The 27,199-nt window shown below is 36.9% G+C and overlaps 1 protein-coding gene across 1 annotated transcript in view; it reads right to left on the bottom strand.

The window, feature by feature from the left end:
• The window catches only part of LOC124124137, a 65,722-nt gene extending 41,407 nt beyond the window's left edge, over positions 1 to 24,315 (bottom strand). Inside the window, exon 1 of the mRNA XM_046487228.2 lies at positions 24,181 to 24,315. Coding sequence (XP_046343184.2) covers positions 24,181 to 24,238 — 58 coding nt within the window. The 5' untranslated portion in view covers positions 24,239 to 24,315. The remainder of the gene's footprint in view (positions 1 to 24,180) is intronic.
• Positions 24,316 to 27,199: the final 2,884 nt, after the last annotated feature.

Here is a 27,199-nt window from a genome sequence, read left to right as displayed (position 1 = left end):
GGATCAGGGTGTTCCACAGGGCAGTATTTTGTCTGTCACATTGTTCAGTATAAAAATAAATAGTTTATCAAAAGTATTAAATGACTCAATTGATGGGTCATTGTTTGTGGATGATTTCAATATATCAAGTCGTGGTAAAAATGTGCGTACTATTGAACGCCAATTACAGTTGTGTCTTAATAAAATTCATAAATGGTGTCTTGAGAATGGCTTAAAGTTCTCACAGAGGAAGACCAATTGTATACATTTCTGTCGGAAATATAAACCCCATAAAGACCCTGAACTCTTTTTAGATGGCACTCCAATCAAGATTGTAAAAGAAGCCAAATTTTTAGGATTAATTTTCGACCATCATTTAACCTTTTTGCCACATATTACTTATCTGAAGACCAAATGCCTGAAGGCCCTAGATTTGTTAAAAGTCGTTTCAAATTCAAAGTGGGGAGGGGATCAGAAAACCCTCCTTCACTTATATCGATCATTGATCCGTTCTAAATTTGACTATGGCTCCATTGTGTATGCTGGAGCTTGCAAGAGCAATTTAAAAAAGCTGGATTCAATTCACCATCAAGGACTACGTCTATGTCTTGGTGCTTTTCGAACTTCTCCGGTTGACAGCCTCTATGTGGAGGCTGATGAACCTTCTTTAAAACAACGCCGTACTAAATTGTCTTTTCAATATATTTCTAAATTACGTTCGAACCCCTCTAATCCTGCTTATGCCTCTGTATTCTACCCCCTCTATGAAAATCTATTTCTGAAGAAACCGAAGCTGGTTCCTCCACTTGGGATTCGGCTCAAATCCAATATTACTGCTGCAAATCTTGATCTGGATCTTATCTCTCCTTCTCGGCTTTTGTCTACTCCTCCCTGGCAGTTGGTGAGGCCAGAAGTAGACATTTCACTGACACGCTTTCTCAAGTCTGAAACAAATCAACTGGTTTATCATCAGGAATATTTACAATTAAGAAACAAATATGACACTCACCGTTCAATCTTTACTGATGGATCCAAGGGTGGTGGCAAAGTAGCAAGTGCCACTGTCGTTGGATCACAAACCATATCATTTAGAATACCTGACAATAGCTCTATTTTCACTGCTGAGGCCAATGCTATCCTTACAGCTTTGATATATATTAAACACCAGTCTTCATGTAAACAGTTTATCATCTTTTCTGATTCTCTTTCTTGCCTTCAGGCACTGCATAATGTATCTTCCACTCATCCACTGATTTTAGATGTTTTAGAACTTTACAATGATCTTTCAACTGGCCAATACGACATCGTCTTTTGTTGGTTACCGAGTCATATGGGCATCACAGGTAACACAATGGCTGATGCTGCTGCTAAAGCAGCACTTAACGAATCTGTGACACCACTTCTGCTTCCATACAGCGATTATAAACCTGTAATAAGAAACTACATCAGAGATATAATGCAGCAGAAGTGGGACACCCAAGTAGGTATTAATAAATTACATGCTATAAAACCAACCATCGGTTACACCTACTTGGGTTGTCAGTCCAGATTTGAAGAGGTCATTGTACGACGATGTCGTATTGGCCACTCGCGATACACACATGAATATTTGTTAAAAGGTGAAGATCCTCCGTTCTGTATCCCTTGTGATGAGAGAATCACGGTCAAGCATGTCCTGCTTGACTGTCTTGATTTTTCCATCACAAGGGATAAGTATTTCAAAGTTTCATCGTTAAAGGATCTTTTTAATCAGATTAATTCTCATTTAATTCTTGGTTTTTTAAAAGAAATAGAATTGCTTGATAAATTTTGATATGTACATGTATTGTAAAAAGTATGTGATTTTAATTTGGTAGAATGACGTAATAACTGAGTTTGTTAGTGGCTGTACCTTCAAAGGGGGTTGAAGTAACGTAAAATAATTGTCCCCCTGAGAAGGTATGTAAGTCCCATTTCATTCAAAGTATTTTTCATTTTCCATGTTTTTAATCGTAGAATTCTTGTTGTTTTTAAATGTTTTGGCTTAAACTTGCCGACAATCACCAGTAGCCGGAGGGATGGTGTAAATCCTGCTGGGTTACCATGTAGGTAGCAGAAGTATCGTAAGTCCCCATGGTACCTAGTATGGTGACCTACCTTTGGCTATTGGTGATCTAAAGCCCATTTTTATTGTGTACTGTTTTGAATTGTTATGAATTTTATTCTGATATGCTAGTTTTACAATCTACATCTGTGATAGTCTAGTGTTTTTACTGTCCTTTGTCGACAGATTTTATTGTCACTATGTATTAATATATAACTTGATTTAGTCACGTTATGGCTGAAATATTGCCCATGTGACTTAAAACTAAACTCACTCACTCTAGCTACAGTTTGGATCTATATGGGGCGACACGCCACTATAAATACACCACACCACCATCATATATATAAATCATTGTATGTATGTAACACTGTATGCATTTGGATATATTGGCATGTACATGTATGTCAGTATGACTGTATGCATGTTTATTTTGCAGGACAAGAAGTGACCCATAAGTCCTTGTCGGCTTGTACAATATTGTGTCTCTCTCTCTCTCTCTCTCTCTCTCATTTTAGTCTCTCTCTCACTCACTCATACTCTGTCTGTCTGCATGTCTGTCAGTCTGTATGTACCATCGTATATATATATATATATATATATATATATATATATAATAAAATAATAAAGTCCACGTTAGTCCATCATCTTCTTTATATCAGTTTCATACATAGTACTTTCGCATATTGAAGAGCTGTCATGAGACAGCGAAAGTACTATGTATGAAACTGATATAAAGAAGATGATGGACTAACGTGGACTTTATTATTTTATTATATATTACATGTACACCGAGTGAACATTTACCTCATTTTTGTATATATATATATATATATATATACACACTCTCACACTCTCACAGGTCATCGATCCTCGATGCCCTTTAGGGGATTGCCTAAAAGTCCGGCCAAGAAAAGTCCGGCCCGGCCGGGCCAGCGGGTAATACTAAAAATGGATTGCAGAATAATAAAACAAAACGTGCATATCTAGTCAGATCTCAAATGTCCAGAAACGGATAGTTGTGCTCATTTAATTGAGTTTGAATTAAAATGCATCTTCAGCAATGTAATAAACTGATAATTATAGCTACATACCGAGAGTTCATACCGAAAAGTCAGTGTCTTGACTGTGTATTTACCTTGGTAAGAAGGTTTCTCACCGACCTTAGCGTGCAGGGAGGGGTGTGATGTCCTGGGCAGGAATTCGAAATGACAGTGTTTTGACTACTCTTCTTTCATTAATTAACGTGTTTGGCATACCTAATTAACCTTTACTAATTCATGTTAAACCAACACAGGAGGTTTTCTGCAAGTGATATTCGCGAATGTCATAGGACTGACACGACACATGTTAATAACTGTCAAAGCGCTTCTAAGATTACAACACATACTTTACATCTATAGACTAATTATAATATCATATCTACCTATATAACACTTTAGTGTCTCATATTGCAGTTTTTGACCTGTCGGTTCTTACTGCGTTATAATTTGGTAGGTTGAATTTAGTTTTATGTGAGAATTTGGTTTCTTGAATACATGCTACATGGGGACCTTTATCTATTTTGAATTTAGCTTTAAGTTCAGAACCATGGCCGGCGAGGCCATTGGCATTCCATTGAAAAATGTTTAGGCCTTCCATTGGGAAACTGGGTTGATTTATGTTTGGTTTAGGCTTGGTTTAGGTATTTACTTTAGTAGGTCATTAAGGTTGCTGCTGAAACGGTCGAAAGGGGTGGTGACGAGTTTTAGTTTATGTGCTACACCAAAGAAGGCTTTGGAGCTGGCTTCTGGATTAGACTGCTTTAACATGTAAGCTAGTAGGAGGACTAAGTTGTTTAGTTTTTAGCTTGCTACGTTTTGGTTGAGTTTTTTTCTATGGCTTTTGGTTTTGGGGGCTGACAAGGTTAGATCGTATATTTCCTCTGAGGATGTGTACTCGTCCTCTTCTGTTAAATTATCTTTAGTTTGGTCACTCTCTTCGGTGGTGGGTTGCATGCTGGGTTTGGGTGCGAGAGTCTGAGTGGTTTCTGTAGTTTCCCTGTTGACTGGATGTTCGGGGGGTGCCTGTAGGTTTTGGGGTGTTGTTGCCCTTGTGGCTGTGATGGCTTGTGTTGGTGCTGGTTGTGTGGTGGTCGTTGTGAGTTGGGTTTTGCTTGCGGGTGTAGATGTGGTAATTATGGGGAGAGAGGCGGGGAGAGTGGGAGTGTGGGTTTGTGGGATGTGTGGGGTGTTTGTTTCGTTTGCGATGTATGCGTCTTGCTGATTTTGGTCCCATACGGAGCCTGGGTATACTGTTTTGCATGCGTGAGTGTTGTTGTTTGGGGGTGGTGTTGGTAGTAGTGGTTTGTATGCTTGCGGTGTGGGTTTTTTAGTTTGGATTTTGGCCGTGTTTATGTCATATCAATATAAGAAAATAGAAATCATATCAATGCAAAAACAGAAATTTCGTGAACACCGAACTCACAATAGCTATGTGAACCCTTCTCACACACAGGAGTCCCAAAGAGGGACAGGTCAGACGAAATTGCCTAGGCAGAAGGCGACCTCTTAAACACCTAATGCAACAACATATCTAGCAACTTTTTTTATATAAGCAACCCCTAAAGCCCCCTCTTGGGTTGCACACACCACTTTCGCACCTTTCGGAAACACATTAAATGGCCTGGCCGGGCCCGCGTGCGAAATACGCATCAGTCGGAAAGCGCACGTTAAATCACCAAAGTAAGTAAGTAAGTAAGAAAGCAACTTTGTTTTACAGTCGTGATGTTTAAGATTATTAACCACCCGGGACAAGTCGATCCGACAGGTTGAATGATACGCAGGATGCAAAAGGAGGTAAGCGCAAGTACGGTACAGAGACTGAAGTAAGTTGGGCTCTCTTAGTTTTCTGTATGCTTACACATCCTCACGTCATACTGGATTTAATTTAGTTTCTTATTCTAATACTGCTAATCTTTGTCAGTGGCAATTTGTATATATGGTATATCCAAAAATATACAATTTTGTATATACGGTATATCCAAAAATATACAATTTTGTATATATGGATAGATTTTACCACTGCTTTACTCAGTACCTTTTTACTGGATTCTCGCAATATGTGGTTGATATTGAAAATATTACTAATAATACCAGATAGTATTATTGCATGTGACAAATATACTTTAAAACTATATTCATTATGACGACTATATTTGGAGTGTTATGAAATAACTGGCATTTATTCATGTTGACAGCATTTTACATAATAAAGAAATAGAAGTTTCAGCAGACTTTTGTAACTGTTAGATATATAATACGTCCGCCTACTGTTTACAAATAAGATGATCTATACATACAAGTAGTTCAGAGTAGTTTTAAACAGTGACGGTAAAATAAATTTATCGTGAATAGCGGCAAATATGAATATATACAATTTAATATATATGTTTCTGTTATGTCATGGTATGTTGATTCTGAATCTAAAATATTGCTTGATATTGTTTGCCAAACAGTTGTATTCACTGTCCATCGTGATACTTCTACTTAAGTATATAAAAAAGGATGTTTGTTTCGACATGCGTTCATTGTAAACAACGCCGTGTTTTCGTTTGCTGGTTAGCTTTTACAGGTCAAAAGCAAAGTTAATCGCATTACTTTCGTGACGCATTTTAGGCCTGTCATACAGTTCCTGAAACAAATATATCCAATACAGCCGATGCAAGTCAATCATATTTGGCAAGACTAGATTACTGCAGTTATATATTTTATCAATATAATCAAACAATTGTTTTTATTTTTGTAAAATATGTTCATTTCAGAAACTAGATGTTAGTCTAGCCAGCGGTCTAAACTCGCATTAATTTGGTTACACGTTTCATGATTTACAGTATTTGTGAAGAATATGTAACAATTAGCCACAATTAGAGCCTTTGGTAGGAGTAGAGAGAATGATAAGCATAGACTTGCTAAGTATTTTATGATATTCATGATAGCTCAAAAGAAACTTTGATTTATGTTTGTAGTACACCCCAAAAAGAGGGATAACACAAGTGATATATTAAGATGACATACAACTTATACATACTTATGTGTATAAACTACTATCAAACAGTGAGGATAACAGGTGTTTGCATAGAGGTGAGCGTATCCTGCACCACCGGTGGAACAAACACACGCAAAGGCAAGTTAGTTATTAAACCCGAAAAACACGGAAACGATTAGCACAAGTCAAAACAGAGAATTTCCACTCCATTTGCTACTTCTGTGATAGTCACCAATCAACCCATTGAGAAATTCAACAGTATGGGTTTGGTCTGACAAAGCAAGAAGCACAAATGGGGCATGTTTCGGCCAATGATTAGAGTATTCTTGCAAGTCTAAGGGTCCAACAGGAGTTATTTCTGCGACATGCTATTTCAAAACCCAAAATTCAGAGGGATATATATAAAAAGAAAAATTGAAATAATACAAATATAAATTCCTTCCAGGTGAAGGTTATCACTTGAAATCAAATTAACAAAGCAGATTTTAGTCAATGACATATCTCTTGGGGTAGAAGTTCATCTCTGTCACCATGCTATGGTATTTCTGGAAAGGAAAGTTAACTTACAAAGTTGTAATATACGTGAAAGGCTTAATATTGCTGATTAAGCGCAAAGTTATAAACTCTAACTGACTGCTCAGTAACATTCATGTAATATTAGTAATATTCAAATAAGTGTACTTGTTCTAGGTGTGTGTGACGTGGATACATATATATAAGCGTATAGAAGAAACGTCAACAAACTTGTAACTATGTATTAAATAACAAATAAGCCATGTCCTTCATATGTAACTGATCTTATACCACCAGCTGTGTCACAGAAGGTCAGTTATAATCTCAGAAACCGCAATGATTTTGTAGTTCCATTTGCACGGACATCTACGTTTAAAAGTTCTTATATTATAGATACATTAGGCCAATGGAATAATCTATCATCAGGAATCAGGGATAGTCTGTCAATATCTTATTTTAAAGCTGTCGCATCTGAGCAGCCTACATCACCACCTATGCACTATAATTGCGGTGAGAGATCTACAAACATATTTTGTGTTAATTATCTGATACTATTTCCTGTAAATGCGGAGCTCCTTGTGAAAATTCATTCCATTTCTTCTTCCAATGTACCTTATATGATGTTATTAGGGAGACATTACTGACAGCTATCGATAATCTTGGAGGACAAAAAACTCTGAATAGTATTCTTTTTTGTGATCCAAACTTAGATGTTTTCCTGAATACAAAATATTCTTGTCTGTACACAAATTTATAGAAACGACTAACAGATTCAGTAGCTAGCATATTATTGTTTCCAAACTGTTAATCATTAATATTGTTAATTCTATATACAACACTAACATGTATAATATTAGCATATGTATGAGATGCACACTGTCTTCACTTTCCAGCACATTGTACATATCCTTCATATGAGCACTGTATATAAATTTATATTGCACACTATGTTTCCACAATGTGATGCTTCAACTGTAAATTGTTAATTTTCATTATGCAATATTATGTATAACTGTATATAGGGAGAAGGTGGTAATAAGTGCTGCACGTGTGCCCAATCCCTTTGTCTTTTTGGACAATACAATATGTTTAATAATAATAAGCAACCAATGTATTATGATCAGGGTCCATTGGTATCCCTTCAGCAAGTGCGAATCAGGTCCTAACACATCTGTTTTGTCATGTATCACGCGCTATACAGTCGAACCTCGCTTATCCGGACAATTGCTTTTTCTAAAATGTTGTCCGGATAAACGAGTTTCTGGATATCTGAACACCTTGTTATCTGACCAGAAGTCCTTCCCCTACCTCAGTTCTACCGAGGCATATGTGAAATGAATGGCAAAAATATGATTTATGAAGGATCGACCAATTACTAATAAAATACATTGTGCTGTACAGACCTACGCAGCATGCTGTGACAGCGCACTGCATTATTGAAACGGCTGAAGAAATGCATATGTAGCCTAGTTTAGACAATGCACTTGTTTTGTGTACAGATACGACGGCGAGGTTGGGGCAACCTGACACACATGAGCATTAATAGCCATGTTTACCTGTACTAGTTGAGAGCCAAGGTTGAAGTCATTCATGTGTGAAAAATGTTGTCGAGGCATCTGTAAACGGCTAAAGAAATGCAAATGTAGCCTAGTTTAGACTATGCACTTGCTTTGTGTACAGATGTGACGGCGAGGTAAGGGCAACCTGACACACATGAGCATTAATAGCCATGTTTACCGGTACTTGTAGTTGACTGCCAAAAATGCTGTCGAGGCATCTGTACATCTTCTTTGTCGAATTGCATTATTTAAGTACATCAAGATGAGACATCATATACATTCATATATATTTGTTGAGCACGAAACCTGTGTAGCCAGGACATTTCCAAGAAACTATGGGCGGCCATGTAGCTTCAATATCTTATAAATTATATCACTGAACATAGGTCAAGGTGTATTCAGTAAACAAAGATCTGAAGGGCTGTATTTCCTTCATCGAACACTATATGCGTTCATCACAGTTTGTGATGGATTACGGATACGAACGAACTAGCACTTGTTTGGCAGGAAGGTTTTGTTAAGATTCGTTATCTTAGCTTGTTCTCTCTCTACCCTCTACTTCCTTAATCACAATTTAAATCCTAAATAGACTTTCGGGCCTAACACAGTGACAATTTTAGACCCTCTGTTTCTGTATTTACTTGAGCTCATTTCCCCTAAGGTTTACACATCTCATAAGACTAAGTCATCAATGATGTCAAAGCTGTCTGACATGTTTCTTATGAACAGTTTATGAAGCTAAACAATGTCCAAGTGACTTAAGCACAAAAATACGCGAACACTTCTGACATAGAATTTCTTAAGAAAATACAGTAAAAATGCTTCACTTTGAGCACCTTGTTTTCTTTAAATACGATGTACCGTGACATAATAAAGTGGTATTTAGGTAGATATAATACTAATCAAAACATATGAATCCATTTGATGATACATATGTGAGGTTTAAGTTGATTTTGACAGCCCGGGCCAAGTCAGACCGAACACTTCTGACATAGATTTTCTTAAGAAAATACAGTGAAAATGCTTCACTTTGAGCCCCTTGTTTTCTTTAAATAGGATATACCGTGACCTTATAAAGTGGTATATAGGTAGATATAACACTAATCTATAGATGTAAACACATTTGAAGATACATCTGTGTGTTTAAGACTGCAAACACGAAAACGTCGTTTTTTTCCGTATATTGTCATTCGACGGAAAAACGACTAAATATTCATTAAAATTGATTAATTGGCGAGCGTGTAGAAAGTGTCCAGAAAAGGGTCAAGTTTTTCAAGAGTAAAATGGACGGAAAAACGATGCCTTTTGCTCCGTCTTGTACAACTGTTAACGGCCAATCAGAAGGCGCTTGTCCCCCGACGCACGTGATTCCTGAGGCTTCCTTTCGGTAGCATTAGGTTTCCTATTTCTGGCATGCCTTGCTCTAGTATCTGTCGGGCGCAGTGCAGCGAGATTTGCTGATAAGCCAGTTTTAGGATATGTAACAAGGTAATGGAATTCAGACACGCGCCAAGAAGACAAACCAAACAATTTTACCAAGGTTATTGTGGCAACATATCCCTCCGCACAGTTACCTCTATCGGATACTGGGTTGTGTTTCATTTGGTTATAACAATAACTAATTTTTTAATGTGAAGTTTACAAGATATACGGCTCTTCGATTGGACGAGAGGTCCCCCCCCCCCCCCCCCCCCAAAAAAAAAAAAAATCAGAAAAAAAATCAAAATTACCGTAGTGACAATCTACAGCCATCTATGAATTTACCTTAGTATCTATTTGACACATCTTTACAATAACCTTTCAATGATCGGCCAATTGATCAGTGATGACAAAGGCTTGAAATAGCCACAGGTTAATTAACAACTTCTGAAATATCTCCCGTCACGTTTATCGTGTCGGCCATATTGACTGAGGGAATACTGTAAAAGATCTTCTCATCTAATGAGGATATTGTTTGGAATATATTTCTTGTAAACATACTGAAACATCTGTTCCTCGCTTTTGGGGGAACTATTTTATTCCGGGATGCCCTATTAAAGCTAGTAGGAAGTCAAGGCACCATCCGTGTATATGATCTGTTATTATATGTGTTTAAATTACGGTTTTGGGCGTTAATAAAATACACTGACACAAGTATATTCTAATCAAATCGATTGGATAATTGATTATGCTTTCTGTTAATATTACATAACATCACTGCACAAAATTTGAACAGTTTTTGTTGTTGTTTTTTTGTTGACATTTTTTATTCCTTTCGAAGAGTTGTACATCAGGTTCAGAGGTTACACAGTAGGTTTAGTCAATTAGAGTGAAAATACGTTACATAGATGTACATTTCATGTGATATAAATATAGCATGCATAATTGAAACACACACACACACACACACACACACACACACACACACACACACACACACACACACACACACACACACGATATGCCTCAAGAAGAGCATGAAAAGTTGTATCGATAGTCAGATATAACTAAAACAATTATGGTAGTATTGCTATTTGAGGCATAGCTGATCTATAGCCTTATTGTACAGGGCATGATTATTATATTAATTTGTGTAGGATTTTTCCCCATTTTCGTTCAAATTGTAATAGACCATTGTTTTTGGTGGCAATGAATTTTTCAATCATCGCTGTCTCTTTTAGTATTTTCCTAAAATTATCAAAAATTGGTTTCTCACCCTTAATATTTGATATATATATATATATATCTTTTACTGGATATTATAATATGATTAAGTAAAAGTTTATTTTTGTCGAATCCAAAAATAACTGAGTATTTGGTAAGTGAGATCCTAGTATTTGTGTCAAGGTTTAAAAAGGTTTCCAGTTTGCTCCAAAAGTGTTTAACATATTCACATTCCCAATATACATGTATATGGTTTTCGCCATTTAAGTCACAAAAGGAGCAAATATCATTATCAACTAGTTTCATTCTTAATAATTCCTTTTTGGTGTAAATTATTCTGTGGATAAACTTAAACTGAAAGTCAATCAATTTAGTATCTTTAGTACATTTTCTGAAATTTGAATAAACTTCTTTCCATTGAATATCATTATCAAAAAGAGATTGCCATTTTCCATTTACTAAGGGTGGTTTTGTTATTGTAATTAGTCTATCATAAAAGTACCTAGATCCTTGAACGGGTATAAATATATCCCTCAATTGTGGACTAAGATTTAAGTCATATATTGGTATTTTGATATAATGATTGACAGTGTCTCTCCATTCTTTAGGTATACTAAGTTTATAAGGTTATTATTATAATCTAATATTGTACCCTGTATATCATAACGTACTTTTAATATTTCAAATGGCAAAAATCCATTCTCATTACATAAGTCCTTAATTGTCACTATACCCTTTTTAAACCAATTTTTAATTATGTAGTTTTCATGTTTAAATTGGTGATTAAGGCATAGGGGCTGTGATAGAATTTCGGAGATCCTTTCTGAATTTGTTGTAAATTTTCTGCCGTAATTTCCCCAAACATTTAAAACATCTCTCCAAAAAGGGTTTTTCACACATAAATATTTATCAGCATTGACTCCTAAATTTATCATATCAGTGAAAGAAAAAACTGAGGGATTATCACATGTACTCTTTTTTAAATACTTTCTTAAAGTAGATAATTTTAGTGATTCTATAAATATTTTAATGTCCACCATTCTAAGCCCACCATCAGCATAATTTTTATTCAGATTTTGCCTTTTAATTTTATCTGGTTTATTATTCCATAAAAAAATAAACAAAATTTTATTTAAATTTGTAATAAAATCTTCTGGGGGGTTTGGCAGTGCCATAAAAATATGGACAAGAGTTGAGAGAGCCAATGACTTGATAACAGTAATTTTACCTGTAAGAGTAAAGTTTCTTCTACTCCAGTTTGCCAATAACCTATTTATTGTTTCAAGTCTTTTTCGGGTATTGATAACCCATAGATCTTGCAAATGGGGGTTGGGAATAATTCCCAACACTTCAAAATTGCCTACATGCCAGTCTAACTTTAAGTCTTCACAAATATTTGTTGAGCTCCCTGCTTTCGACCCGATCCTTATGGCTTTTGTTTTATCAATATTTATTTTAAGTCCAGACATTTTAAAGAAACAATCAAGTATATTTATTGCTGCATACAGGCAGTCAGCCTCTCCGTTTAAGAATAATTGTGTGTCATCTGCATACTGACCTAATTTGTACTCTTTCTCATTCAATACAATTCCTATAATGTTTTTATTGTCTCTTATCATACAGCCTAAGATTTCCACAGCAAAAAGAAAAAGATATGGTGATATTGGGTCTCCTTGTCTGCAACCTCTTTCATTAATAAAGAAAGAAGACATATGACCGTTTTGTATTACACAAGAGGATGCATTATTAGTTAGTAGGTGTATCCATTTTATCATATAAGGCCCAAAACCATACTTTTCTAATGCCCTGGAAATAAACTGTCTTGATATTGTGTCAAACGCTTTCTCAAAATCAATCAGCAGCAACATTCCTGGTCTATTTAGTCTTTTACATTCAAACATAATGTCATACAAAAGTCTTGTGTTTTCGCTAATACATCTTCCAGGAATAAAGCCAGTTTGATTATCATGAATTAGGTGATCTAAAGTCATTTTCATTCTATTTGCAATACATGTACTAATTATTTTATAAAGTGCATTCAGCAATGATATTGGACGCCAGTTTTTTAGAAATCTTCTGTCTTTGTTTCCCTTGGGTATACACGTAATGACTCCCCTTTTCATTGTATATGTCATTTCCTTATTTTCAAAAGTTTCGTTTATGTATCTAAAAACCCATATTTTTAAGTCTTTCCAAAAAAACTTAAAGAATTCTATTGGAAAGCCATCTACTCCTGGGCTTTTGTTATTTTTCATTTGTTTTACTGCCTTTGATATTTCATCTAAAGTGATTTTTTCTTCTAAATTAACCCTTAAGTCTTCATTTAGACTAGGTGTTTTTACATTTTTGAGTGTCTCAGCATTTTCACTATCATTTTCTTTTGGTAATGAGTAAAGCTTCTCATAAAATTTTCTTTGTTCATTTATTATTAAGTCCCCGTCAGTAATTTCTTCCCCTTTATTATCAATCAAAGTGTTTATGAGTTTACTTGTATAATTTCTAGATTCCAAAGTACAAAAGTAGCTTGTTGGTTTTTCACTTTCATCATACCATTTTATCCTATTTCTAATATGTATTCCTCTTGTTACTTCTTCATTAATTTTTTCTAATTCTATTTTATATTTGGATAGTTCAGCCAATTTATTTTCACTAATCTGTTGAAAGTTATTCCTAATGTCTTCCTCTACTTCTTCTATTTTATCTTCCAGTTCCTTAGTCTGGTTTTGCCTGGTTTTTTTAACATATGTTGCAAATGATATGGTTTTACCTCTAATTTTCATTAATAAAGTTTCCAGAAATAAACAGTCACCAATGGTTAATTCTAAGTTTTTATCCTCATCACCAATCTTACCTCCTGGCTCTTTACAAGAATATTCTGTTATAGTTTCTTCCATAATTTCCTTCACCATTTTAACATAACCTACATTACAAAATAATGAGGTATTAAGCTTCCAATAACCTCGTCCTTTTTCCGAGTTATTACTGAATGGTCAGATTTATAGCCTGGTAATATTGAACTCTTTAAAGTCATATCATAAATATCTTGAGAGATCATGAAAAAATCAAGCCTTGCCTGTTGTCTTGGATTTCTTTTCCACCAAGTGTATTTTCTTAAGTCCTGATTCATATCCCTCCAGACATCTATAAGGTTATATTGTTCTACTTTTTCCAATACTGTTTCTCTAGCTTTTGGGTTATTAATGTTTTTTATAATTTTCTAAATCAAAAGCTGGATTCAGAACAAGGTTCCAGTCACCACAAATTACTAGCGATTCATTTTCAAAATTATCAATATCTGTAAATAGTTTTAGATAAAAGCCTGGATCATCTTTCTTGGGCCATATAAGTTAACCATGGTCAACTTAATGCCTTCAATAGTGATATCTGTAAGTATATAGTTACCGTTACTATCTGTTTTAGTTCTAAGTTATTATTGAAAAGTATACCTACCCCTCTGGCGTTGGACCTAAATGGTGCAATAATACATTGTAGCCCCCATTCATTTCTCATTAAATTTTCATCTTTTTCAGAAATATGAATGTCCTGTAGACAAATGATTGAGAAATTTTTCTTTCGCCAGATATTCATGACTTCCTTTCGCTTATATTTTTCAGATAAGCCTCTACAATTTACAGATACAATTTTAATTTTATTTATTTTAGCCATTATCAAAGGGAAAGATTTGACAACTTTTAAACCGTGTAAACATGATGAACAGTTTACACCTACTGAGCATATACAGGAGATTTTTAGTTGGAGTACAACCCGAAGAAAGGTTTATTTGATTTTTATAAATCATAACACAAAAATAAAAAAGATAAACCAAAAGAAAAACTTGTGTATAAAAAAACCAAAAAGGTAGCCTTGGCAAATACATGCGAGGTTCAGCGAACTCTGAACCGCCCATCCGTATTTATAATTAAAAAGAAAATATTTTACATTTATGACCACAGGTAAAACAAAATGTTCTCACATGAACGTACAACTTGTCACATACCTTCAATAAAGTTCTTTGTTGTCATCATATATCAACATTCTACAATATCTGTGTTCTACACTTCGGAGTATCAACACTGAAAAACACCGGAGGAAGTAACTAGTAGAAACCGGACCCTTTCGACAACAACAGTTTTATAACAAGACCGGATCAGAGCATCGGAGATATTGAACCGAAAATATTGTGTTAACAAATAGTAATGTATGGTTACTGGGAAACCAGAAAATACAGAATGTTCATTGTTTTCAAATACTTAAAACAAAAGGTTTTCACTGACTTTGTTGTATTACATGTCACCTACCTTCATTAAAGCTTTTGTTGTAATCTTATATCAAAGATTTAACAATATTATTCACATAAGGAAATCGGAGTGCCGGATATGAAAAACACCGAAGGCTGTATTGTATTACATGTAAGTACAACTTGTCACTAGAAGGTTTTTGTTGTCGTCATATGTCGACATTCAACAGTATGTATATCGTTTACACTGCGGAGTATCGGCTCTAAGAAACTCCAGAGAAATTAAGTACTGTAATTGAATCCGGACTTTTCCTACAACATCAGTTCTATAACAGAACCAGATCTGGGTATCAGGAATAACCAAGAATATTGTCTCGACTTTACATAAATAATAATATGCAACAACAGCTCTATCACAAAACTGGATCAGGATTTGTTGTATTACATGTCACAGAGCTTCAATAAAGTTTTTGTTGTCATATTATATAAAAAATTAGCAATAATATTCAAAAAATAATCTGAGTAGACTGTCAATTCTGGAAACATCTGAAGCGGTATTGTATTACTGATTACATGTACATGATGTAAGTACCACTTGTCATATACATTCAATAAAGATCTTTGTTATCATCATATGTCGACAATCAACAGCGTTTATTGTTATACCCTTCGGAGTATCCACCCTGAAAAAACACTGTAAGTACAAAGTAATAGAATACGGGCTATTCCGACAACAGATATATCTGTCTATAACAGAACTGAATCAAGGCATCGGGAAGAGACGAGAATCTCAACTTTACACAAATAATGTATGATGGGTTATAGCGAAAACGGCACCTCAACAAAACGTCACCGGGCGAAAACGTCACCGATTGGCGAAAACGGCACCTCGACTCAAGCGAAAACGGCACCTCGACTCGAGCGAAAACGGCACCTTATTTTTTTTTTACCTTAGTCAAATAAATGATATTAAACTTACATTGTAACTTGCAAAGGCCAATAATTGTGAGATGTTTAAACAAGTTTACATTAGAAATTAGCCTCTGCTCCAACTATAATCCAACTTAGCTTATACGCAACTCAACTTATGGTGAAAACATAACATGCTTTGACGAAAGATAATAGAAATTAAACTCACATCGTCTGTTACAAACACAAATAATTGTGAAATAAAACAAATAAGAAATTAGCCCCCCACTCCAATTTACTCACCGACTTTTATTCACTATACGCTTTGAAGTTTTAAGTACCTTTACTCAATTTAAGCTGAAACTGATTTAAGAGACCTAACATGGTGCTGTCAGGTCACAATTATTCACAATGGCCTATCGATGTGTTGCATGCGAGAAGAATGTCAGAAAAAAAAATCAACATGCTGTATCCTTTGTGACTACAAAAATCGTTGTTATCGTTATTAAAAATAGAGGTGCCGTTTTCGCCCGACACATAGTAGCCGTTTTCGCCAAATGCGGTGCCTTTTCTCCAGAGAAATCGGTGACGTTTTGCTGAGGTGCCGTTTTAGCCTGCACCCATGTATGATAACCGATACCGGGAAGGCAAAAAATACAGATGATTCGTTATTTTCTAATATTTAAAACAGAAGGTTTTCACTTATTTTGTTGTATAACATGTCACAAACCTGCAATATAGCTGTTCGTTGTCATCATCGAACCTTCTGAAAACACCGGAAGTGCTAAGTATTAAAGTCCAGACTGCTAACAGAACCGTATCTAGAAGCCAGAGACTGCCGACAGTTGTGTCAGTTTTACACAAATAAAAAGTTTGTCAGAGTATAAAGTAGTTCGTTCTTTTTATAGTCCTGTCAACACATGACTGCTGAGAGCCAGGTATGGTCTTCTCTTCTCGTATAGACACTGATAAACAATAGTCAGGAAATAATCCGGAACATACCAGTCCCATTCAATGATTGTTTATAAACAAAACTTTCCAAAACCGGATCCGTCAGCCGGAAGCGGCCTAGAAATAAGTCGGAGTTGATACTTAGTACCAATACACTTATATATGTATAAGTACACAAAAGTCAACAATATATTTGTTCTGCTGGGTAGACTAGTCTGTACTCAGCATCCGTAGTAAACCCGATATCCCTGTAGGCACGATGTCGCCACATACAAAATCTCATTGTGATTTTCTCCGTTAGAGTGACAAGTTATCAATGGAATCATCAACTCCCACTTCCTTCCATGAACTGTCGGAGTTCTTCCTACAAAGTAAGGTGATCTGTAAGCCCTGCTCCTTGATCTTAGATTGAAATTTATATATATATTTCTGTCTGATCTGGTAAGCTTTATTGGCCAATCTTCCTCTGAACCTTTTCAGCACAACTGGGAGGTCCTTTCTAATAATTATTCTTCTCTTACGGAGTAAGTCGTTTCTCTTATAACTAGCATCAACGACAGCCTGACGATCTGACATTCTCACAAATTTGGCCACGATATGTTTAGGTTGACTCTGTGTGTAGGGGTTTGTACTGGTACGAGGTAGGCGATGTATAGCCACTACATCCATTTGGCTGTCTTTTCTGACAGCTGGTTCGGCCTCCTCTGTGTCTGGGATACCATAAAACAGCAAGTTACCTTTACGTTGATGCAGCTCCTGCATTAAGAGTTTCTTCTCCATCTCGGCATGTTTATCTTAAAACTCCACTCGAAGTTTGTTGATTTCGATCTTATTGCGCTCGATACAGGAGGAGTTGAAATCCACGGCCTGTATGGTATCCTCTACTTTCTTGTTCAAATTTGAAATGTCCAATTTAATAGAATCTATTTTTGTCGTGATAAGAAGGGAATGTTCTTCCATCTTCAGGGTATGCTTATCAAAAGAGCTGGTGATGAAAGCTTTCATATCAGCCACTGTATCGCCGGTCATGGCGGCCATGTCACCCCTCTCGCCCGAACATGTGACATCCTTGTCAGCCGAAGTTTTACCTGTACCGGCATCATCTTGGGTCACAAATTGCACCTGGGTGGGTTCTGATGATTCACCATATTGGCCTTCATCACCAAGGTTCTTTATCATGCTTCTCGTAGTGGTCATTTTGTGTAATTTTATATGGATAGGACGGAGCACTGAAATTAAGCGACCGCCTCGCATGAGCGCCACCTGGTATTTGAAAAATTTGAACAGTTGCAGTAACACACTGCGGTAATAGCATTAAACACCATTTTCAACTGTTACAGTATTTTAGTTATATCACGGTGTATCAGACTGATGTGGGATAAAAATCCGAAGTGGTTCAGGCCATCCAACGGGTTGTCGGGAAAGGGTGAGCGTATCCTGCCACACAAGTGGCACCCGTCACAAACACATGCAAGGACAAGTCAATTGTTCACCTGAACAAAGCACGGAAACAAACAATGATGCTCGTCCTCACTTTTACCGAGCATGTAAATTATATTGTCCGTAAAAAACATGGACGATAATATAATTCATTCACGTAATACATATCATACATTTGACAAAATGTACTGACTCAGAGCATTATTGTTAATCACAGCGTTTTGACTCGGCATGCAGTTGAACTCATCACCCATCCCATTATTGATAATCCTTCTCGAAGATCTATGAAATCAGAAGCTTCAACACTTTATCTTTAAACTGGCATGTCAGACTTCTATTTCATAACTCAGTTTTATTTGCATTTGCATTACAAAAACAAGCAAAACGTGTAAAAATTAACAAAAGCGCGACAATTGGCCATTTGTCGCATTGTCGCGTGGTCGCATTGTCGCTCTTTGAATAATCCTTTTCTTTATTTTACAAAAGGGCGACGATGCCGTAACGCGACGTTTTCAAGGCCAAATATGTTTCGTCGCATTGTCGCCCCATCACAAATGTGTATAAGAGGCGTAAAGTTCAGTTAATGTTACAGTTAGGAAGCGGTAACCATGCAAGTTACATCGGTCGTAGAAGTTCAACCTGATACATGTAAGTCTTGAAATGAAAACACAAGTCCGTCCGCGAGTCCATAACGTTTTATTGTGACCTCTTCTCTAAAAGTGCTTAGTGTTCAACTCCCAGTTCCAAACACGTAGTACCTCATCAACAGTCCACATACTTCTAGTGCAGTGGTCTTCCGGAAGATCTTACTCTTGTCCGTGTAAGACAACTGACGAGTGCACGCCTGACCTGTGACCTCGTTACAACCCCCATGAGGTGTTTGCCGAAGGGAGAGGGGTAGGAAATGTGTGCTCCAGCCCAGCGCAGACCTCGCGACACACTTTACACTGCATGTTTTATACAGTATATTGCAGGTGATATACTGTATACTGCACGTGTTACCTATTTGCGGAAATGTTACAACTTTCAAGATTCAGGATTCTATTTGCATTTATTTCTTATACAACAGACCGCCGTCATATATCACTGGAATAATGCTGAGAGCAGCGTTAAAACAATTTGTTTTCATAATGGGGCGCTGCAGTCATTTAAGATAGAACCGTATAATATGTAGTACCAATTCACTAACTCTGTTTCGAATATTCAGCAGAAAATATATTATTAACCAGGTCTTTGGGAAGAGATACCAGATTTTTATATCCAGTCACATAGGGATGATAAAGGACCCCTCGCTGATTAGGTTCTTGTTTACTTAAGAGCAGAGTTGGCCATGTTAGATGATATAACCAAAATCCAGGAGCTCCGGCGGGGGGCAAACTGGTCTTGATAGTGTATGGTATGAGCTGTGATGTTGACCCATGAGAATAATGTAAAAATGAGACCAAATCAAGTCTATAATGATTGGGAAAGTCTAGATTGTTCTGTGCTCCATTCTAATTGTATTATGTTCATTTTGTAGACATGGATGGACCAACCAGGACAGAAATTGATGGAATATTAATATCACATGTTACCACTTATCCAGTTAAATTCATCACACAATAATATATTAGTATTTGATATTACGAAGGGCCTGGTCTTGTACATGTTCACTCTTGTAATGTACATACCAGTCAACTTGATTATAATTTTTATTATAGTGTAGCGCGGCATCAACGATTACTAAATGACATCCTCACTTGTCATCGATGTTTGGGCATCGGACAATGGACGACAATTCGAAATTCTTATAAATAGCTTCAATAGGGACAGCACCGGTGTCAGTAAAATTTTCGTAGTTAAAAATATGTATCTACAAAATATAATCTGAAGCAGCCAAGAACAATATTTTTTTATTTATGCATACTTTCATGGATAGAATTGAGGCAATCTAGGCTTGCCAAATCGTTCTAGACTTGAGCTGGGTTCATTTTAAATTTATTCTCTATGGTCTGGGAGACGTACAAGGGCGTCAGTATCGCATGGAGAACTGCGACAGCCCGGGTTAGCGTAATCGAATATGTTGTGGAGTTTCGGGTTTGGGCTGTTTTCTGAATAGAACAAGGGCTCGCGAACAAAGGCACAATGTAGAGATTGAATCATTACCACCTCTCTTTATATCAGATATGTTATTGTGATTTGAAATCTCTTTTGGAGAATTGCGAGTTATTGCACACTCTGTATTCTTTCGTAATGGTAGAATATATATTTTCTATGTTGCTTTTTGAATTATCCACAAATAATGAGAACTACAATGTAAACCTCTCTCTGGAGATATACAATAATACTACTGAAGGGCATATCAGAAAAATTGGACTTATCGACAAATCTTTCTTTCTTAAATACTACCCGTTACAGGCATTCTGATCATTATATTACACTTTGTACAGTTTAAAAGTCAAATAATGGCAAATTGTGTTTCTTTCTACATTTTGAATTAATTATAATTTCTGCAATATAACCCTAGCATCAGATAGTGATATAAACGAATATGATCTATACTGTGATAAATGAATTATCAATTTCGTATCATGAATTACATAAACAGAAATATGATAGTAAAACAAACTATTTTAATCTGTTCGTGTGAGTAGGTAACGAGAGATCTAGGCAACTCACTAACGTAACCATTTGTGAAAAATGAAATATTCAAAGTTAAGGGGTTTGAACATGTACATTGAATGACAGGAAAGAAAGCAACGCAATAATTAAATTATGAATAATATTATGTTTTAAATATTAAACAATCGAAAACATTATAACTTTTTTTAATAATCTGGAGGAATAATAATGGCAATACTATCATAATTATCATCATTATTTATGTTACTTATCCTTAAGTGAAGTAGTCCTCCGCGCTATACATTCAGTGAAGAAGCCCATGAACATATTAACTATGTAACATACATTAATGGGAATTAGATGAACAGTTGAAGAACATTTCACGTGGGACCAACAGAGGGAATTATGAATATCGACTTGCTTATTATTTTTTATATTCATGCTAGCTTTAACGATCTATTGGTTTGATTTATTGTTATGGTATCCACAAAATAAGGATCCGATGTTTTCCCTTTTTGATGAAATAAAACCGAATTATATTTGCTGTTTACATATCAAAGTTTGCCAAAATGTTTGCCCACAGCAAGGCTACGTACTCCGAACATATTGTTGTGCTAGGCACAGTATAAATGGACTGAGGGAGGGCGGTATTCCTCCTTGTGGGTCACCTGCTTGGCAATATGGGACGGGATAATTGCATGGGTGAGGGCAGTTAAGTTGATGGTACAGACAGATAAAAGAGATCGTCTACAAATATGAAACCTCATTCCACAAAGGAAGAGGCGAAAGCTGAAACTTGGTGAGATTTACAGAACAAAGGCAGTTTATTTCTAGTTTCTTACTGACTCTCGAGGATAGATTTAATAAAACAATGTGTGTGTGTGTGTGTGTGTGTGTGTGTGTGTGTGTGTGTGTGTGTGTGTGTGTGTGTGTGTGTGTGTGTGTGTGTGAGGAAGAAGAAGAATTGTACAGCATAAAAATGGCTACGTAGTTCGGGTAGATATGTAGAATGCCCGGCCAGAATGACCCTTGAGTCACTACAGTTTCAGTCATTAAAATGGGTAAAACAGTATTGTAGTGAAAGAAAACATTATAAGTGAGTGAAACAAAAGACATCAGTACAGGCACACCCAGTCCCCCAACCCTAAGTCTGCATTTACCAATACTCATACCTGCCACATCCTCAACCACTTAACCTACTCACTCAATCATCTCACAACATGTTCGCCAACCCTCGTATCACAACGCGTGCACGCACACACATCGCATTCTTCTTTCCCCACCATTATGTCTACGTCAGCCATAATGGATCCATGCGCATGCTTTCATACATAAATCCATCCACCATTCCAAAACATCCATCGAACTATAACTATATCCGCCCTCATGTATCGGTATTCGTGCTCACATACATACACCCTCCTACCATTCACCTATATCCATCGCACTATACTATGACCATAACCGCCTTCGTGCATCCGCACGTATGTTCACATTGCATTGCATGCATCGAATTACACGTTTAAAATATCGTAAATATTTTACAACAACTACATATTAAATATCAGCAAACAGAGATTATTATAACGCAATAGATTTCATCCGTCAAAACATCACAGAAAGAGGGGCAGCCTTGAATTTTACAACGGCATCTGAATGCACTAAGAAGTTCAACTGGTCAGGAGGTGAGAGATGCGTAAGATTACGATAAACTTCAGTTACAGATCTCCATTACGAATATCTAAAGTGTGAATAAAGATCACAGCTTGCTATGACGTGTACTGTATTCCTGCAGAATTAGCAATGTCCTTAGCTCTAATATTTATGTCTAAATGCTCATGTAGACCCATATGTTTATAGGCATGACCATATTATATTCTACGCAAATATCACTACATTTAAAAACAACGCTAGATTGAGTCTTTGAGGGGCATTAAGAATTGATACACATAAGGAAAACTATTTATGGATGTCAACGTCTTTATTATGAGGAACCCAGCGTTTCGGAGTATATACTTACTCCTTCATCAGGTGAATATTATTAAATGCTATGAGACAGAGAACATACATATGTACCTGTAAGAACAACAAAAGTAAAAAGATAGCAAAGAAGGAAACGCAACAAGGGAAGCCAACAGATAATTGACGCTGATTACCCCGGCCTCCCGTTTGCCCATTGTCTATTTCCCATTACCAATCATTCATAAGTTCAGTTTTGGCTTTAATTTGTCCATCGATAATCAACCATCAACGTCTATTATCTGAACCCTATAAAGTACGAGAATATGAAGACTACTGTGTGAGTGAGTGAGTTGGGTTTAACGCCGCTTTTAACATTATTCCAGTTATATCAAGGCGCGTCAGCTTAATGTGGGAGGAAAGCCCGAAGTGATGCAGGTCTCAGACGTTTACCACTTCGGTGAAACCCACGAGCACGGGTATGGTGCTGACAAACCTAGAAACAATATCGGGGCGAACCGGGATTCGAACCCACAGTCATAGGTTTCTGGCATGTCAAAGGGACGCAACTCTGCACAGCAAATCGCGGCGCCTTAGACGACTGGGCCACCCGTGCCCCCTGTAGTTTACTGTGAAAGTGTTTTCCAAATATAATATGTGTTACTGTTGACCACTTTCTTAATAGCATTGTGGGTTCAAAGCTTTCGGCCATAGAATCCGTGCCATTTTTCACTTGTCAGAGGGGTACACAAAGTACGTAATCTGGACTAACATTAAAAATGCTTGACTTTGAGCACCTTGTTTTCTTTAAATACGATGTACCGTGACATTATAAAGTGAAGTGGTATATAGGTAGATATAACACTAATCTATAGATGTAAACACATTTGGAGATACGTCTGTGTGTTTAAAGTTGATTTTGACCACACGGGCCAAGTCGGACCCAACACAAGCCAAACACTTCTGATAGAGACTATGTTAGGAATTTAGAGGAAAAAAGGGCTTCACTTTGAGCCCCTTGTTTTCTTTAAGTACAGCGTTCTGAGACACTATAAAGTGGTATTTAGGTAGATATAACACTAGTCTATAGATGTAAACACATTTAAAGATAGATCTGTGAGGTTTAAGATGATTTTGACAGCCCGGTCCAAGTCGGACCGAACACTTCTGACATAGATTTTCTTAAGGAAATACAGTAAAAATGCTTTACTTTGAGCCCCTTGTTTTCTTTAAATACGATGTAACGTGACATTATAAAGTGGTAGAAAAGGTGCACATACCGGCAGTTGTTGAAAGCATCAGTAGCAGCAACCGTACGAGTAGCAGGTCGCCCATCATTGTCGCTTTCACAATGGCAGTTTTAAGCTCCGCTTCATTTCTTATGTAAGTCGCAAGAGTCGTGAGGCGCAGGGAGGCCCGGAGTTACTCAGGCATGTCACGGGCACAGGATCTACGGTAGCTACTCGGGGACATATCTCACAACAACAACGGGTGTGAAGACTCATTTGTTTGTCTGTTGTTTAACACCACACTCAGCAATAATCCAGCCATACGACGGCGGTCTGTAAATAATCGAGTCAGGACCAGACAATCCAGTGATTGACATCATGAGCATCGATCTATGCAATTGGGATACAATGACATGCATCAAGCGAGCCTGACCATCCACGTGCGGAGTTGACTCATATGGTTTTAAATATATTATGTATAGCCTGATTTATGTATGATCTCTCGCAACTATTTTAAAATGGCTTGTGTACTTTTATAATAGATTACCGCCTCTGTGATCTAGTGGTAGAGGGTCCGCCCGGAGAGAAGAAGGTCCGGGTGTCGATCCCCTGCCGCGTCATGCCAAACGACGTTAAAGATGGTACTTGTTGTTACCCTGTCTGGCGCTCGGCATTAAGGGGCTAAAACAAGGACTGGTCGGCTCGGAGTCAGTATACTGTGTCTGAGTGGGGTATTTATGTTAAACTGCGGCATGGTATCTCAGTGAGCTAGCACTATGAATCGGCATCAGTCCGGACTAGTACAAGCAGCCACACAAACACACACGTACATGCACGTCGCTATATAAGTGCAATCATCTTTGACGCAACGTTAAACCCCATTTCACCTTACCTTTATAATAGATTATATTATTTTATGTACCGGTATATATTGCTGCACATGAGGTGAGACCCTAATAAACTGTCTATCTGTCTGTCTGTCTGTCTGTCTGTCTGTGGATGTCAATTTATAGTACCTTTATGTATGTCGAACTCCATGAAAGTCAGCTCTGTCTTCATTGATACAAAGCCTCTCAAATGCTGCTTATAGATATAGAGAGCCAATACACACTGATATAAATAGCTTTATCAAGGGTTATTTGTAAAAGTAATCTTATCTGTGGTCTGGTGAACATGTTAATGAACAACAAGCGTTGACTATGATTCTGTGCTGAGCTGGAAGTGAATATAGCCTAGACAGCAAATAGAGCATTTCCTGTTTTTCATTTGTGGAAGGCGTGCGTAAATAATACATAAATCATTGAGAAGCAGTATTCGCTTGACCATAGAATCTCATCCTTTTGTTTTTGTTGTTCTGGGGTGAGGTAAGTGTGGAGTATACGTCTCAAAACGTAATAAATTAAGATTGAACTTTTGAACTTCTCTCCTGTTGTGTATCATCTACTTCAAACTATTGCATGCATTTTCATAGTGTACAAATAATACGTTTACTTTTGGGTCAACGTGAAATTAAACGTTTCATACAGTTTCACGGAGTAAACACTAAACCAACATACATGTATTACAACTTGTGATGCAACATGAGCAGATTAAGGAGATACTGGAAAAGGAATACATTGTGAGGAGAGGCCCCACTGACTGAGCTATTATACATAATGGGTAATAAAGATTGACAAAGAAGCCTAGTCAGGTAAGTGATAAAAGGTGTCATGGACCTAACTTACAGTGGACTGTCAGATAAGAGTAAGTGCAATCTGCCAACAGAGGGCGCTGGCACAACCTTTTCCAGGCTTGTCGGAAATAGCCGAATGTAAGATTGACAAGGCCAGAGTCACTCTTATTTCCAGGCTTGTCGGAAATAGCCGAATGTAAGATTGACAAAGCCAGTGTCTTTTTCCAAACTTGACGGAAATACCCGAATGTAAGATTGGTGTAAGTGTCACATTGTAATACAGCATATTGACTCAATACACGAATTACACATTTATAACATTCATTTTGTACGACAATTGTATTTAACACTTAGCAAACGTTGAGTAGTATATGGTACAATATATAATCGTCTTTGGTTACATATGTTTCAATGTGTACATATTAATGTTTATTGTGCGATTATACAGTGGCTATACATTGAGTGAAATGAAGCCAACGTAGAAGTTAGTAAATATTTCAAGATCATGAAACCGATGGAAATAATATTTGAACAGTATTAAGTAATACCACGGCATATCACTTTTTTCTGCGAGATACCTCCGACGTGAAGCAATGCCTTTACCTGGTGAAACCTACGAAGGTCAAATCTAGAAACATAATGAATACAAAGATAATGAATACAAAGATCGCAGTTTCCTAAGGCAATTTGCGGCGTTAACCATCAGCCACTTGTATCCCAACGCTCCTATGAAAGCAGTTGATAATGAAACGTGTCATTCAGAACGACTTATATTTACAGAAGGCAGTGTCCTGTTTAACCCCTCGGTGGAGAGACTACCCCAAAGATACTTTTTCTGAGTCTTGCGTGCTACAGTGTAAGACGATTGCGAAGATAAATATTTACAAATAACATCTTCGCCATAGCAATATTTACTTTTCTGTATTTTCTTTATCTGTAGAAAGAGGGTCACTAATGTTTTCCTACACTGTTGACACAAAACATGAACAGATCCATTGAGCTATTGATCCCATTTATTATTACTTAGGTCAGAGAGAAAACCAGGACCTTATCAAATCGTAAGTCCGTGTTCACAATTAGAAATTGCTATCGCCTTAATACAAAGATCGCTTAGTGGTACGATGTCCGAGTCTTAATTAATTCATACAACTGACACGGGTTGTCCTCCCTTACATGGCACGCTGCAGGGATTAACAAAGTTGATTCACTTGCAAGTGAGGCAATGTCAAGGATGACGGTTTCGGCCCGTGAGCGCAACATCTGCTGATTAGGCGGAACAATCATGGTGGCGCTCCAAGGACCAGGAGGGGCGTACACGCGGGATGTAATGTTCCAGGTACAAGGCAAATAAAACGAGTACAAAGGAGTACCGGTCATCAATTACATTACCGTAGTTTA

Source organism: Haliotis rufescens, unplaced genomic scaffold (assembly GCF_023055435.1).
Source record: "Haliotis rufescens isolate VD_foot unplaced genomic scaffold, xgHalRufe1.0.p SCAF_3, whole genome shotgun sequence".
Lineage (NCBI taxonomy): Eukaryota > Metazoa > Mollusca > Gastropoda > Lepetellida > Haliotidae > Haliotis > Haliotis rufescens.
This window is presented reverse-complemented; position numbering and strand designations above follow the sequence as displayed.